At 52.8% G+C, this 16,253-nt stretch overlaps 1 protein-coding gene across 17 annotated transcripts in view; it reads left to right on the top strand.

The window, feature by feature from the left end:
- The window catches only part of Clec16a (C-type lectin domain containing 16A), a 223,379-nt gene extending 207,550 nt beyond the window's left edge, over positions 1 to 15,829 (top strand). For 5 of the 17 annotated variants that reach the window (XM_076577857.1, XM_076577856.1, XM_076577855.1 and 2 more), the window contains 3 exons: positions 2,951 to 3,109; positions 9,226 to 9,345; positions 12,727 to 15,829. In XM_076577857.1, coding sequence (XP_076433972.1) covers positions 2,951 to 3,109; positions 9,226 to 9,345; positions 12,727 to 13,082 — 635 coding nt within the window. In that variant the 3' untranslated portion in view covers positions 13,083 to 15,829. Of the gene's footprint in view, positions 1 to 2,950; positions 3,110 to 8,631; positions 8,999 to 9,221; positions 9,346 to 12,726 lie in introns of those variants that run through there. The other 12 variants (XM_076577861.1, XM_076577860.1, XM_076577859.1 and 9 more) reach the window with 4 other exon arrangements.
- Positions 15,830 to 16,253: the final 424 nt, after the last annotated feature.

Genomic DNA, 16,253 nt, shown 5'->3' with positions numbered 1-16,253 from the left:
TGATTTGTTACAGAGTCATTCATTTTCAGGGCAAGTAAACAGCTTGTAAACTCGGGGGTTACCACTGTAGGTGATTAAGAAGTAAGCAGCTATAAAGTTCATTGTCCCTATGGAATTCTCCTGAGCAGTGTTGGGGTCTGCCAGATGTTCGCAGTGTTTCCTCTGCTGGCTTCTCCTCCAGCCCAGGGGCCTATAGCTGAGGGCAGGAAGCACTGCCTACCCGAAAAGAGCTCCTGCTTGAGACTGCCCGCAAGGCCCCATCCACCTGCCTCTGCCACAGTTCAAGTCGCCTGCCCCTACCTAGAACCTGGCCCAGGATATCAGTGAGCTTGGTCAGTTGAGAACAGTAGTTCTTCATGAACATTGTACAAAAAGCTGCTCCTTGGCTAAGTGCAGGGTCCCAGCGAGGCTACAGGGAAGGGGTGTGTAGAGCAGGGCTCCGGTCTATAGACAATGTGAAGGAAGTGAAGACGTGCAGAGCCTTGCCTGAACCCCACCCCTACCCCCACTGACCAGTAAGTTTCCCCAGGGGCCAGAACCTGCTCTACCCTTTGTACTACATGGAGCTGAACACACTGCTCCCGTGGAAGTGTTGTATGCTTTTCAGTCCACATGTCTCCCTGACAGTGATTCTACTCTGTGTAACCAGGCTACATTTAAACCAAGTTCCAAAAGTTTGTCCTCCGAAGACGACTTGATGAGTTAGTACTTCTCTTGTTGGTGTGGCAAGCAGCTTAGGGAAGGTCGATGTGAGCTCCTGGTGTAAGGGGATACAGCCCATTATGGTGGGGAAGCCTGGTGAACTGCAGTGGCTTGTCACATTGCACCCACATTCAGGAAACTGAGAGATGAATGCTGGGGTTCCTCTTGCCGCCTCCTTTTTATTCAGTCTGGGCCCCCAGACCATGAGATGGTGCTCCCATGTTCAGAGTGGGTCTTACTCCTCGGTTAAACCTCTCTGGGGACACTCTCACAGATAGGCCCGCAGGAGTTTCCATGGCAATTCCAAATCTAGTCAGATTTGCTGTCACACTTATCAAAAGGCAGTGGCCAGCACCTATGTTCTATGCAAGTAGAACAGGCTGGTCCTGAAGGGCCTCCTGGAGGAAGTGTCAGGAGCTGGAGGCTCCAGCAGTGCAGAAGGAGCAAAGTGAGGCTGGTGCTGCTGAGTGTGTTCACGAAGAGTGGCCAGGAATGTCAGGGTACCCTTTCTGTTAAGGGACTTGCCCCTGACCCCGTCTTACTTACTATAGCTCTGACCGAGGGAGCAGATGCAATAAGGTCTGTGGAGCACCAGCTCCAGAGGCTGCAGTGGAAACCACATGTCTGCATGGGCTCATGGGTTATCAACATAGTTGTTCCTGGGAATTTTCATCTCGGTAGAGAAAACAATCAGATGTTGCAGCCCTTTGGGAGGGCTGAATGTAAGAGCTCAGAAGCCCCAGTCTGTGTGGAATGTGAGGCAGGGGTACAGCTCCTGGGCTGGCCAGCAAGACTGAGCTTCATCATAATGAGGTACTTTTTGGGTTTGGAGTTTTTGTTGTTGGGTTCTCTCTTGAGACAGGATCTTACTATATAAACCAAACGGGCCACAGATTCAGAGGTCTGCCTGCCTCTGCCTCATGAGGGTTGAGTGTTGAGATTAAAGGTGTGTTCCACCCTGGACTGAGTCTACCAAGTTGATCACAGTCCTCGGGGGAGGACTTGTCCTGGAGGAGGTGGGAATGGAGGGTGGGCTGGGGGTAAGGGGAGGGCGTGGGAAGGGGGAGAATAGGGGAACCCATGGCTGATATGTAGAACTGAATGGTATTGTAAAATAAAAAATATATATCACAAAAAAAAGAAAAAAAAAAAGGTGTGTTCCACCACACCCAGTATAAAGAACACTTTTCTTTAAAAAAAAAAAAAAATAAGATTTGCCAGGCAGTGGTAGTGCACTCCTTTAATCCCAGCCCTTGGAAGGCAGAGGCAGGCAGATCTCTGAGTTTGAGGCCAGCCTGGTCTACAGAGCGAGATCTAGGACAGGCACAAAGCTACACAGAGAAACCCTATCTCAAACAACAACAGCAATAATAACAAGATTTATTTTTTTATTTTATGTATCTGAGTATTTTGCCTATATAAATGTATGTACACCATGTGTGTGCCTGGTACCCACAAAGGCCAGAAGAGGGCATCAGATCCCCTAGAACTGGAGTTACATGTCAGGTTCTGCAAAAGCAGCCAGTGTTCATAAGAGTAAACAACCAGAAATAGACTGAGAGGCTGCAGTAGCCACTCACCTGCTACTGAGAAGTGGGTTTCACCACCCAGAGCTAAGTCTCTCTAAGATACTTAGAGAGCTAAGCTCCTCCCCTTGTTGTGTGGCCACAAACCACAGCGCCTCCGCACCTGTGAGTGGCTCTAGGGTGGGCAGTTTGGGACTGTCCTCGACTCTTCAGCAGACCCTCGTTACTCCTGAGCCTGCCCTGCCAGGACTGCCAGGGTAGAGTGGGTTCCAGTTGGGGGGATGACAGTCAGGTCTCTCCAGCTCCTAGCTTGCCTTCCCTTTGGCAGAATGAGGCCCAAAACTCAGCCATGAGGATGCTGGTCTCCCTGTGTGACCTTTCACAGGAGCCCTGAAGCCCCAAAGCAGAGTCAACCATTGCTATGGCTACAACAGACACCACAGCCCTGCCTTGGCCTGGTCAATGGCAGCTGTCTCTGAAAGCAGCTTCACACATACCCAGCCAGATTAGCCCCTGACCAGAGAGATCAGCTCATTCTGGAAAATATGTCAAGACTCACAGAGAGACAAGTCCAGTACAGTTGTCTTGACATGGAGGCCCCCATGCTGCCTCTGAGGCAAAAGCCAACCTCATGTCTCCAACTCATCATGGGGGTGGCACCCCTTCTGCAAAGCTTGTTCGCGCTCTTCTAATTAATCATGTTGCATACTGTTGTCTTGCAGGCTTTGCTGTGGCCCAGTGCATAAACCAGCATAGCTCTCCGTCCCTGTCGTCACCATCACCACCATCTGCCAGTGGGAGCCCCAGCAGCAGTGGAAACACCAGCCACTGTGACTCAGGGGGCTCTTCCTCCACACCCTCAGCAACCCAGAGCCCAGCAGGTATTGGCCGTGAAATATGGGAGGCTTTGGGAGGGCCTTTGGTTACCCTGGGGACCCTCACCTCTGCTGTGACCTCTGACCCGTAGCTCCTCCTCAATGGTGTCTAGAAGACACTGCCACTCAAGGGTGTTCTTTATGGTTGACCAAGATGGCATCACCCACCAGCTGGGTTAGTGCCTGTTGGGTGGTCTGCTCTGTAGGGCTATACACAGCTATAGGGGGAGGCACCAGCTAGGCCTGGCCTAAGTGGCATGTCATCACTTCTATGTGTATCACGAGGAGGGGTCTTGTGGGGCGTTTACCCACCACCCCACAGCTCCCCAGAGTTTCCTCGAGTGTGAACAGCAGGAAATAATAGATAGAAGGATTTATATTGCAGAAATAAACAGATAGAAAATAAAGGATAGACTCGAGAGGACCTGGAACCTATTCCAACGGCCCCCCGACTGTCTCTGGTCCAGGGTTTTTATAGAGACGCCAGGGGGTGGAGCAAAAGACCTCCTCCCCCAGCACAGCCAAGTGCAGACCATCTCAGACACCTGCACTCAGGCCCGTGGTCCTAATCATCCTCCTCTATGCGGACCTGCTGGGTAAAGCCAGGAACCTGAAAACGGGCTCCCACGGGGTCTCTCAGGCATGACTGTGTGAACCCTGGGAAGAGGAGGAATTGTGCCCCTGCTGATTGTGCCCCAACATACAAGTTTCCTCTTTCAGTGTTTGGCATTGTCTAGGTGTCACACCAAAGGCATACCCTGCCCCTCTTAGGGAGTTCATCAGGGCAGAGCAGGGTCACATCTTGCTGTCCTTTAATATACACCAATTCAAAGGCCATCAAAGAAAGAGTCCGTAAAGTGGAGTCCGACTATAATGCCTCAGCCCCACCTCCACCTGCCTCATCCTGGGCTCTTATTTTAATGAGCAGCCTTCATACATGTGTCTGTCTGTTCTGCATCAGGTCGCAGGGGACAGACACCAGGCTTGAGAAGTGGGTTTCACCACCCAGAGCTAAGTCTCTCTAAGATACTTAGAGAGCTAAGCTCCTCCCCTTGTTGTGTGGCCACAAACCACAGCGCCTCCGCACCTGTGAGTGGCTCTAGGGTGGGCAGTTTGCGACTGTCCTCGACTCTTCAGCAGACCCTCGTTACTCCTGAGCCTGCCCTGCCCTTGATTAGCACAGCCCAAATGTATCCAAAAGGGCAGGACTAAAATAGGGACAAGCCAGTGCAGGGTTTCATACTCAGCAGCACTACCCCATGATCTACAGGGGACCCATGTCTCTAGCCTGTACCCCTCCATGCCCTTCTCTATGCCTCCAAGGTCTTATCAGAGCCCTGCTCAGCATGTCTTATGAGGCACCTATCCGTCCTCTTGTTTAGTTATGGATAAGGAATCATGGGGAGGGCCATGCCAGGCAAAGCCCATGGTGCCATACCCATACCCTTGGGACCAATGTCTTCCTGGGTATTATATACTTCTCCCTGCTCCAGGCTAGGGGGAAGTAATTCTGGACTTATTTGGAGGTTAGCTACACATCCAAGCAGTTGTCTTGCTACTCACAGGCTCACAGTGGGAAATTCACATGCAACATCCTTCAGAGCAAAGAACAGCTCCTGGGGCCCTGCCTTGATCTTACCTTACTCTAGGACAGGAGTTCAGGGCTGTATGTTCATGTGCTGTATGCATGCTTGCTGACCTGCACGTTTCTGTATCTACATATGAACCCAGACACTCCTGGGTGGAAGGTCTTTTCCACATAGCTACAGGCACCTTTCTTCTGTTTTTAAGGAGGCAGAGCCAGCATCTGAGTGAGCAGGTAGCCACATACTTCTTTTCCAACACCTAAAACCAGAGAGAACCCCTGCTGTCCCAATCAACCCTACAATGTGCACTTGTTATTTGTGCCTTAGCCTTGTCATCCCTCGGTCCCCACCATTCCCTGCCCAGTGCCAACAACATGTCTTTGCATCTCACAAATCCAGGGGCCATTAGCCAGGCTGTCAGATGGCCAGGCAATTCAATGAATAAGTGACAGTCTGGACCCCTGAAGTGTCTGCTCCCTTTCACTGTATCCCAGCAGGCACACCAGCCCCATTTTTATGTAACGTGATAGTAAAAGCCTGAGATTGGCCTACCCATCCACTTCTGTCCATTCCACAGTAGCTCACCTCTTTCAGAAAGCCAACCTAGCCAAGAACTATGCTTCGTTCTGGTGGCAGGGATCAGATGCCCTGAGATGGAGCTGTTGACCCTGAGAAGAGCCCACAGGAGCCCATGAGCCTCTCTGCCTCAACACTCCACTTCAGCCAAAACCAAGTACATGCTTTGTTCCTGAATGTCCAGCCTGACCAGATTGCTCTCCCCATGCCTATGCCCTATCAGGCTGTGCTGGGGGAAAGCCAAGGACAGAAAAAGGGGTGGGGGTCCCTCTACCAAGTGTCTGAGTTTGACAAAAGCTCCAAGTGGCAGCCCAGTATTTGAGGGTCAGAGAAGATGCCCTGCGTAGCCTACTAGCCAGTTCTTAACCCTGACAAGGGCTGCCACCGTCAGCTCGAGGCACTGTCCTTGGATGTCCAGCTGGTAGTTGGATGAGCCTGAGGAGCCTCTCCCCACGTCATTCACCTTATTCCTGCTGCTCAGCCTGTACAGTTATGGCCTTGCCAAGAGTCCACTTAGCCTCAGAGTAGTTTTGAGAGTGTGGTACTAACACATTGCTGACCTTATACTTACTGAACCTCCCAGAGGCCAGGGAGTTCCTTAGTATAGAGAGCAGCAGCCAGGCCCCTCAAAGCCAGGATAGCAAACTCCAGAGACTTAGAGATACCAATGCCCCACTGCAAGGACAGGTATCTGGTTTGGAAGGTGTATGATTGATGCTCTCTAGCTTGTGAGAGACCAGTTTCCCATTTCTGCTCCATGGTGTTAAATACTAAAAAAATGTACAAGGGGCAGATCACAAAATACAGCTAAGTGGGAGGGTTAAGGTCTAGGGCTAAGTAATTCAGCAGGGCTAGCTCTGGGTCCCAATACCTCTCTGTCACTTTTAAAATAGCCAGAAGAGCAAATTGAAATATTCCTGATCCCAGAGAAGTGCCCGAAGTGATGGTACTCCTCTCCCTTGACTCGATGACCACACATTATACATGTGTCAGAACAGCACACCAGACCCACAGGTAACAGACACCAATTACACCAGTCTGGAAGGAGTAAAGAGCTGGGGAAGACTCATACTTTTCTGGCATTTCTCATGGTCTGTATAGGTTCCTCCCCGGCCCATGCATGGTCACCCCAGTGTATGCCACCTGTGCCTGGGCACCTTGCCTGGGCGCACTACATAGACACCTCCTCCCTGAGGCCTCTCCTCCATTTGAAACATAACAGCTCTGACAGATCATGTGACTTACCTACCACACTGCCGTTAGCAGATGGGAGTCCAAATGTGAACCCTATCCGTGGTGACTCCAGAACCATGTTCTGCCTTCCAAAACGATCCAGCAGAGTATGGGACATGGCCCCTGAGTCTCTCAGATACCTCCAGGGGTACGCCATAGACCTGGGTCAGAGTTTGAGTCCCGAGTGTCACAGCTGTCCTACAGCTGTCCTTCATCATACACGGTTGCCTGTGGGCACAGCTCCAAAGCCACAGTCCCACTCATTGAGCCTGGGAGCACATAGTCCCACGTAGCAGATGGCTGGGCCTTGTGGGTCCCCAAAAGCACAGTAGACCCTAGAGAGCCACATTTTCTTCTTACGCAAGCTCATCCCCACACTAGGATGAAAGAGGTTGATGCCTGGGACGGTCATTTATGTATATGCTTTGTCCAGCTAGGTCGACCTCACTTCCTGCCTGGGTTTGAAAGAGATTCACGTGTATCCCCAGGATGGATATTCTCAGCCTCTTGTGGGGCTCCAGCCAGTGCTCCCAGGCATCAGTGGTACAGGCTGCCCATCCTGGCTAGATGATCTTGAGGCCTGCCCCAAGACATCCCTCTCCTAGATGGCCTTGCACTGCCTTCTTTCCCTGATCTGCCTCACTGCACTGTCCTTTCCTAGGCCAGCGGGTTCCTTCTGTGCACAGACATTAGGGACACCGAGTGGCAAAGCAGGGTTCTCACAGGTAAACAGGGGCAGACAAGGCCCATCAGATGACCACAGAGAAATGTGTGCAGTTGGAACTCACAATGAGGGACCAGGCAGGGGCTCCACCAGCCAGCACGGATCAGCTGCCAAAGGTTCTTGTCTTCCTAGAGACGAGACCCAAGCAATGAATGCTGCAAGCCAGGAGTCCTGAGGAGCAGGTGTCTGAGTCTCACAGTCCCATTGGGCCCTGACCCTCTATCTTGTCCCAGACAAGCAGAGTCCTTTCCCCCATCTCCCTAAAGCTTCCCTACAAATCGTGCCCTTCCGAGTACAGAAGCCGCCAGTCTGTCTTTGAGAAACAATTTCTGTGCCTCTTGACCAGGGCCTCTGCCCAGAGTGGTTTTAGAACCTGCAGACCCAGCCCAGACTGGGACCTCAGCCAAGGGAGGTGCCCTGTGGAGTCAACTGGCGTGCTATGCCCACAGTGCCTGCTGTGCCCCTCAGACACTGGGTCCATGGCCTACTGCCGTCCTTAGACAGCCCCTTTCATGTCTGGCATCCACATGAGCTAAGTTTTACAGTTTCTTTGTGAGCATCTTTGAGGAGGAAGACAGAAAGTGTTTATTGGAAATGATGCTAGAGTAAAGGTCAGGCTGCCCTTGTAAATGTAAATGTCAGCCTGTGCGCCACAACCACCACTGGCCATCCTAAGGGCTGGCAGGCAAAAGAAAGGGCTGGCTTCTGGGGACCCAGTGTTGAGCGCCTCCATGACCTCTGACCCCAGGCTCCCTTCTTCCCTGCACCTTCTCTGAGCATCCCTCCTTAATTTTTACACTGAGGTTCTGGACACTCAGTCCAGTGGCCCTTTAAGGGCAGGCGCTCCGGGGAGAAGGCAGTGTTGTCTTTTCTCTGCAGTGCTCTCTTCCTTTCTCTCTCTCTCTCTCTCTCTCTCTCTCTCTCTCTCTCTCTCTCTCTCTCTCTCTCTCTCTCTCTCTCTCCTTCTTTCTTTTTTTTTTTTTAGTGGCAGAATAGACCCGACATGAAGTGGACAGGCGTGGCCGTCCTCGGCATGGTGTCCCGTGGTGCTCACTTGCCCTCCACTGTGCTGTGGCAGTACTCTTAGCTCTCTGCTCTTACAGTGTCTCTGAGAGTGCGACCCAAACACACCATGAGCCGTTCCTGTGTTGCTGTCCCAGCTTGTGCATTCCCACTGAGCCACTGGGTGCCTGTCTTCCCATTTCCTGCTCTGTGCCCTGGTCCTTGGTTCCCAAGGTGGGGCTTTCCAAGTCCTCCCCTCCCCCAAATGTCACTGTGAGTCTAAGGTGAGTGTCAGCACCTCCCACGTTCCCTCCACGCCACCCTCCCCAGGGTCACTCTGGTTTGGCTCTGATCCTCAGACCCTCTTTCCTGCAGGCATTTCCTCCTGTGTTCCTGTCTTTCTGCAGGTCCAGATAAAACTGACAGGCACTTTTGTCCTTTTATCCCTGTCCCCTGATTTTTCTGACAAGACCAGAAGTTTTCAGTGACCCGAATCTTCGCAGCAGGATTGGACCTTCTCTGTCTCTAATCATATCAAGTTGAATGAGTGAGGGATGAGCTGTAACTCAGTCGGCCACATGCTCGCCTGGCATGCACAGTCTGAGTTCCATCCCCAGTACCAGTACATGAACCAGGTCTGTGTAATGGACTCAGGAGGTCGAGGCAGGAGGATCCAAGGTTCCAGGATTCTCTTTGGCTGTGTAACAGAGTCTGAGGCTAGCCCTGGTATGTGAGACCCTGTCTAATAAAAAGGAGAAAAGCTGTATAAATGAACAGTGTTTTTCTTGGATCTCCTGACTTTGGCTCGTCTTGGGGGACAGCATGGATGTGTCCTGTCTACGTGGTGGGCTGGCAGTCTGAGTCACTCCAGCCACAGACTTTCTCCCTTTGTTCTTGCTAATGCTCAGTGTCTGTCACTGCTGTGTCTCTCTCCACCTCACCTTCGCCGTTCCATTGTTACAGGCTTTCTATGATCTGTCCTGTGTTTTCCCTCTAGTCAGGAGTGGCAGGAAAGGACGCCGGCGAGTGTTCAGCCTGTCGGAGGCCGACAGTCACGGCGGCCACTGGGTTTAGTGCTTCGACCAGCAGCTGCCACGGCACCTCACGCACAATCAAATCAGGCAGGTCTCCTTCCGGAGCCCCCCTGGGCCCATGATATCCCTGCCACATGCAACAGGGTCGGCGTGAGCAGGGCGGGAAAGCTGGGCCGCACCATCCCAATCTTAGCTTCCCTAAAGTCAGTTCTCTTCCTTTCTGTCCTCTGTCTAAGGCCACACTCGCCAACCCTCTGCCCCCAGGTCCTTCCTTGGTAACCTAGAGCACTGCAGTTATTCCTAACGACCCATCCAACATCAGGCTCAGTGTAGTCTCAGAGTAAGCCCTGAGCTGGAGGCCATGTCCACACAAATACCTGCAATTGACTAGAGAATTGTGAGCTTGTAAAAGCAACCTAGAATGTTCTTTCCCAGGCCTTGGCCAAAGCTAAGCAGCAAATGCAGCTGCTATCCAGGCCCAATGCTACCTCCTTGATGGACGCCATCTTTCCCGTGCCCCAGTCACTTTAAACATCACTAGGAGAGGGGAGCAGCTGGGCTCTCCTTGTCAGAGCCACGGCTGCTGCCCTCCTGGGACTTTCCCCCATGTGCTGACAGTGGGTGTCAGCAGGAGCCTTCACTTTCTTTTCAGTTTGCCTGCTGACCCTCTGAGCTTTGCGTCAGCATGCTACGTGGAGCCCGCCCTTCCTTCTTTCCTTCCTTCCTTCCTTCCTTCCTTGCTTGCTTCCTCCCTCCCTCTCTCCCTCCCTCCCTCCCTTCTTTCCTTCCTTCCTTCCTTCCTTCCTCCCTCCCTCCCTCCCTCCCCTCCTCCCTTCCTTCCTCCCTCCCTCCCTCCCTCCCCTCCTCCCTCCCCTCCTCCCTTCCTTCCTTCCTTCTTTCCTTCCTTCCTCCCTCCCTCCCTCCCCTCCTCCCTTCCTTCCTTCCTTCCTTCTTCCCTCCCTCCCTCCCTCCCTCCCTCCCCTCCTTCCTTCCTTCTTCCCTCCCTCCCTCCCTCCCTCCCTCCCCTCCTCCCTTCCTTCCTTCCTTCCTTCCTCCCTCCCTCCCTCCCTCCCTCCCTCCCTTCCTTCCTTCCTTCCTTCCTTTTTTCCCACAGCACTTGCCTGCCTTTCGAGCCATATACAGCCAGTCCATATCATTTTTCTGGAAGCTGTCACTTGCCTTACACAGACCAGTGAGGCCCTACTCCAAGCTGTAGAGCACATCTGTGGAGGTCAGCCAAGATACTTCCTAGTGCACTCACAGGCAGAGGCTGGAAGCCCCCAGCCTCCTCTCTCGATATGGCTCTACCTCCCAGCCCATGTCCAAACCCCTCCTTTCCAGTGCCCAGTTTGTAGCCGTTCTAGAATCAGCAGAAAAGAGATTCCAAAGGTCCACGGGTCACCTTTGCTGCTCAGCCTTTGACCAGAGAGTGGCCTTGCGGCACTTTCCCCAGGAAAGCCTGCCCTCTTCTCCTTCTGCCTTTGGTTATGTGAACTTGGTGCCCATTTTCAAGAAGTATTCCCAGTATAAACAGCAGCAACTGAAGGAAGGAGCAAGAGGGCATTCTCTGTTTCTATTAAAATGACTAGGAGTATTTTTAAAGTGGGAAAAAAAAAAAAAAACGCTGCCCTTTTAACAGAGTTGTTACTTTTCTAAAGACAGCCATTTGCCTGTGTAACAGTGTTAGTTGTCCTGTTTACTTTGATGGCTTTGACTGTGGTCCTTCTGCCTTCCTGATTATTCTCATCAGCAAAAGCCCCATAGAGAACCCCGAAAGAGGTAAGGATCCAGGAGGGCAAAGCTTCTGCATCCCGGTCCCTCCAGTACCAACAGCAGCAGGACAGTTCCGTTTGCAGTGAGTCATTTCCAAGCTGCCTAGCCATGAACTCCTCGTGGAGGAGTTCCAAGGTAGGCTCAGACCCATTTGAAAACTGTCGTAGAGATCACTGAGTGCCACACAGAGACGGCAGGTTCCCACAAGGTCACAACAAGGACCCATGTGAAGCCAGCCCAGCTCACAGGCGTTGGCACACAATGGAACGAGTTCGTGGAAGGCCGGAGAAACAGCACTGACGGCTGTGGGAACACAGCACTTCTGGGCTCAGCTCGCGTGGCTCTCTCTCTGCACCGGTTCTCACTGACACCCACCCCCTCCAGCAAGGAGGGGCCCAGAGCCACAGGGAGGGGCTTTCTCCAGACCTCCTCTCACCCACTCTCTCTCCCTCTTCTTTTTTCTCTTTGAAGAAAGGGCAGGCTATACCTCAGCTCAGTGGTAAGAATGTTTGGCTAGCATCATGCCTGAGGCTCTGGGTTTCACCCCCAGCAATACAAAAAGCGAAAGTAAAGCCCTTAGGAAAGAACTGACTAGGCCCTTCAGATTCCATGCTCCAGAGTCTGGTGTGCCCTGGGGGAGTTGGTGTGCACTTTCCTTCACCTGTGGCTCCTCTGCTCTCCACCCCATTCTTCATGTTGCCTGGTTTTATTTTGTTCTTCGTGCTTCCATCCTTTGGCTCTGTGTTCTGTTCGCTTTTCTATTTTATTTTGGCTTAAATGAGAAAACAAAAATTAATTCAACCAGAATAGCATTGAAGCAAAACAGCATCCCATATGCCCCCTAAGTCTCCTCACATGGCTCCAGGGGCTGGCTAAATAATCACCATCTTCTGTCCGAGGACAGTTAACCCTAAAATCCATCCAAATATAAATGTGCAGCCCAAGTGACTCTCCTAGCACTTCCTATCACCGTCTAAAAATGGTATTTCCCTTGAATGCCACACATTCCTGGCTGACTCGTCATTGAAAAGCAAGTAGCCAGTAGTGTGTCTACTTGCTACAGGGTTTATAAACAAACAACAACAACAACAAAACCATCTGCTGGAGGCTCATGGCTCCTCTTCATGGCCCTTGTGGGAAACTTCTGACAGTCGTGGCCTTGACCAGCCTATCATCCCAGTGGTGGGTGCTAACTCAGTGCCTGCAGGCGGCAAGGCCAACGACAGTGCAAGATTTTAGAAACGAGAAAGGTCTATCAGTTCGTTTTTAACCATTGCACTGGACTCCTTGGCAAATATCTCCAAATGTAGCCTCTGGGAATAGCCTGGAGTTGCAGGTGTAGCCCAGGCTGTTTGCATTCCATCTACATTTTGTCACCAGGCAGTTGGCCCAGACTTACCCTGCACACCAAGTGCCCAGGCCAGGTTTCACAATCTACAGGTTGATTTCACAGGAGGCCTGAGTTTTCCCTGCTGTTCCAAGTCAGGCACCCAGGGTCCCAACTCACTCCCCTAGGCCTAAGTAAGATGAGATTTAGCAGCTTCTGGGTCCCCAAAAGGAGTAGGTGGAACCAGGCCAGGCCCTAATACCAGCAATCTCCCCACAGGTTTCCTACCTTGATGCAGGACAGGAGTAGCGGTGCCAGGTGTTTGCAGTGTCACCAGAGCTGACAGTGTCTCTGCTTTCCTTCCCTAGATGCCCCCACAACTCCGGAACAGCCTCAGCCTCACCTTCTAGACAAGGCGGTGATTGTGAATGAAGTGGAAGTCAACTCCAAGCCCAGCAAGAACTTGGCCAGGAGCTCTGAGGCAGAGACCATGCACCTGTCCCCCAGCCTCCTCCCCGCGCAGCAGCCTACCATCTCCTTGCTCTACGAGGACAGTGCTGACACACTGAGCGTTGAATCGCTGACCCTTGTGCCCCCAGTCGATCCCCACAGCCTCCGAGCCCTCACTGGCGTCCCCCAGCTCCCCGCACTGGCCACAGCAGGCACAGAGACCCCAGATGAGGATGCTGCATACCCAGAGCCTGCAAGTCCTGCAGAGCACTGAGTGGGCACCCGGGGACCTCCCTTTGTGTGTGTGGCCTGCCGGCAGGGACTCCAGTGCAGTCTGTGACAGCAGGACACATCAGGAGCACCCACAGTTCTCCATGGCCTTGGAAACTGTCCCTGACACCTCTTGCTGCAAGACAGCCATGGACCATTGGAGTTTCTCATTTGCTCTGACCTCTTCCTGAGCAGGCTGTGTGTACAAATCTCAGAGACAGCCTCCTGTGTACAAATGATGGCATTGGCCAGCTCAGAGGGGTCCGGGGCCGTCTCTGATCCTGACAGCCCCAGGGGCTCCCTCCTTCAGGCAGCTCCTTGTCTTTACTCCCAGTGTGCACGCAAGTGGACCAGGTTACTGTGGTAGCACTCCATAGAGATGCACCTGGGTAAACGTCTCTTTGGAGCTATTTATTTCTGGTTTTGGCAACAGGTGAAGAGATTTACTTAAAAAGAGTATTTGGGGGAGGGGCAAAAAGAAAAAGTCCTCAAACCCTAAGACTTGGTGTCACATAAGAAGTGTCAGCCGTTAGGTTCCCCTTGTGTAGAACTTGTCTGTGTTTTTATTCTGAAGTTGCGGCTGTCACTTCCTCTCTTCCTGAATGATACTTGTTTCTCTGTCTCAATCCTACAAGTCTGTGGGATGATAAAGTCTCTCCCTGAAACATTCAGATACTTCTGAACAAAAAGAGACCTGAGCCCTCTCAGGTCATATGGAGCAAGAAGGCCAACTTCTGTGCTGTCATGTGACCTGGGTGACATCTGCTCCCTGCTCAGGACACCACATCGGCACGGCTTCCAGCAGGCTTGCTACCCTCTCTCTTCATCTAAGAAAGATCCATTGGGACCATGGAGGTCCTAGCCCACGTGGCTATGACAGGAGTCAAAGGCACAGGAAGTCATCCTCAGATGTAACCAGCTTCCCAGTATGCAGATGGATGCCCAACCAGAGGCCCAGCTGCAAATCAGATGACCCAAAAGCAGAATCTTCCTCCACTGTCTGTTTCTGCCACTACCACACAGCTTGTTTCGGTATGAAAATCCCATTCTTCTAGGCATGTGCCAGCAAAACCCATATCTTCCTGTCAGCCCCCAGCCTGCCTTTGCACGCAGCCAGCCAGCCACGATTCATGGCTCCATGGGAAGGCCTTCGGTGGCTTTCCTGCCGACGTGGCCTCACCCAGTGTCGGCGTCCCCTTGTGGGAGGCACGTCACCATCTGCACACCCCAAGTCCTTGCCACCCTGTTCGGCTCTCACCTCCTGCAGCCCCGTGCTCCCCAGGAGGGACTGGTGTCCATGTGCACTGGCTTCTCCGGTTTTTAAAAGCACTCTGGTGGGCGTGCCCAGAGGCAGAAGCTCCTACAGCCTGCCAAGAAAGGCTGTCCCAGGAGGTTTAGCAGAGCCCCTGGAAAGGGAGATGAGTGATGGCACTGAAAAGAGGGGCTCTCTGGGCCCCCACAGCCAGCCCTGGGTATTCCTTGGTCATTCGCGGGGAGGGCTAGACAGAGGAGCAGGCACTTTGGGGTTCGAGATGACAGTTGCTAGGACAGCATAAATGTTATAAAATGCAAGTGACTCTCCTCCTCCCTGCAGTGCGGTCATGAGAGAAATGCCTGCAGCCACCCCAACCCACCCATGCAGGTGGGCTCCCCCTCTGTGACTAGCCTCTTCTCTGCACTCAGGAGGTTCCAAGGAAGGGGAAAGGTTATGACCAAGGTGGTCAGCAAACACTGAAAGGACAGCTGCCATGTAATATTCACCAAGGACAAGCCTGTTCCCCCACAGCTTGGAAGATTGTCCCCAAAGGCTTCCTGTAGCCAGGCACCCAGGGGTACCTCCAGGTGAGCAAATGGGAACTTCCTGTGAGCGGAGCTCCTTGGCCCATTGCTGATGAGGTCCTGGAGGAAGCAGCTAGCAGTTTCCTCACCTAGCTCTTGGTGGCAATGGGTACAACCCAATCCTCAGGAACACCCTACTAACTTGCCAGCTGCTCCCCAGGCAGACCCAGCCAGAAAGAACACATTAGGTCTCCCCGGTCAGCAGGGAGGTAGAACTGAGAGGTACCAGGCCCAGAAGGGCACAGAGCTGACCTGGAGGTCCCAGAGTCAGCCTTCAAAACCATTAGCCTTGTCTCTAAGGCCATGCGCACCATGCCTGCCCTGGTCTCTCTCCCTTCTGTCACCGGGCCTCCATCTCTGCTTTGACTATCACCATAGAGAAACACAGCACCGCCCCGACCTGTTTGGAGGCGGGGCATCAGGACCCTTCCCCCAGCTCAGACTCAGTGTAGTGGTGAGCTCCCTGTCTGGTGGAGGTGGTGGAAGAGGCCCCCAGAGCCGACCCTCTGCTATTGCAGCCAGCCTAGCACCCTCCCAGAAACTTGCATTGCCAGGGCTGGATGACTGCATCCCTCCCAAGGACAGCACTGGCTTTCTCTGTGGCCTCTGACACGCACAGCTGTAAATAAGGCACGGGTAAACCAGGTCTGGTCTTTTGTAGATGCAATAAATATATTTCACGCAGTACCATGGGTAGAAGGTTAAATGCGTCCTCTCTCCCTCCCTCCCTCCCTCCCTCCGCTGAAGCTGTGAAGAACTGTTGCAAAGTGGGGCAGGCCTGGGAAGCTCTGGCCAGGGAAGTGCCTGCTTCTGCCAGCAGGATTTAGACTTTGGGGGCTGAGCCCAAGGGAGCCTCGAAAGCTAGAACTTCCTTGTAAATTGGAACTTGGCAATAAAAAGCAAAACCAATGGTCCGGGAGTGAGGCCTGCTGTTCTTCGGCACCATGGCGGTAGGCTATGCCACCCTGGGGAGGGCCACTGAACTCCTGAGCTGCTACCACCCATCAGGTGTAAGGACCGGAGACCTCACTGCCATCTCCAGCTCTGCTGAGGCAGTTCTGGGAACAGTCCTATTTGGGAAGGGCCTACCCACGAAGGGGGACAGGACCTTGGGTTTGCTCTGCCTCAGCTGCTCCAAGCCTTCTGCTCTCCATCATGTGATACGGGCTGGTGAGACCCTGCCTGTCCGGATAGGGACAGGAAGGACTCCTTACCTGGGACAGCCAGGTAACACTGGTGGTCACAATTCCTGCATACCCCAACATGTACCAAGATGAACCCTGGAAATCCCTGGACCTAGAATAACAGGTTTCTTCATAGCTTCAGATGATCTGGC

This window comes from Peromyscus maniculatus, chromosome 8, assembly GCF_049852395.1.
Source record: "Peromyscus maniculatus bairdii isolate BWxNUB_F1_BW_parent chromosome 8, HU_Pman_BW_mat_3.1, whole genome shotgun sequence".
NCBI classification, from domain to species: domain Eukaryota; kingdom Metazoa; phylum Chordata; class Mammalia; order Rodentia; family Cricetidae; genus Peromyscus; species Peromyscus maniculatus.
The sequence above is the reverse complement of the archived record's forward strand: the minus strand, read 5'-3'. Positions and strand labels throughout refer to the sequence as shown.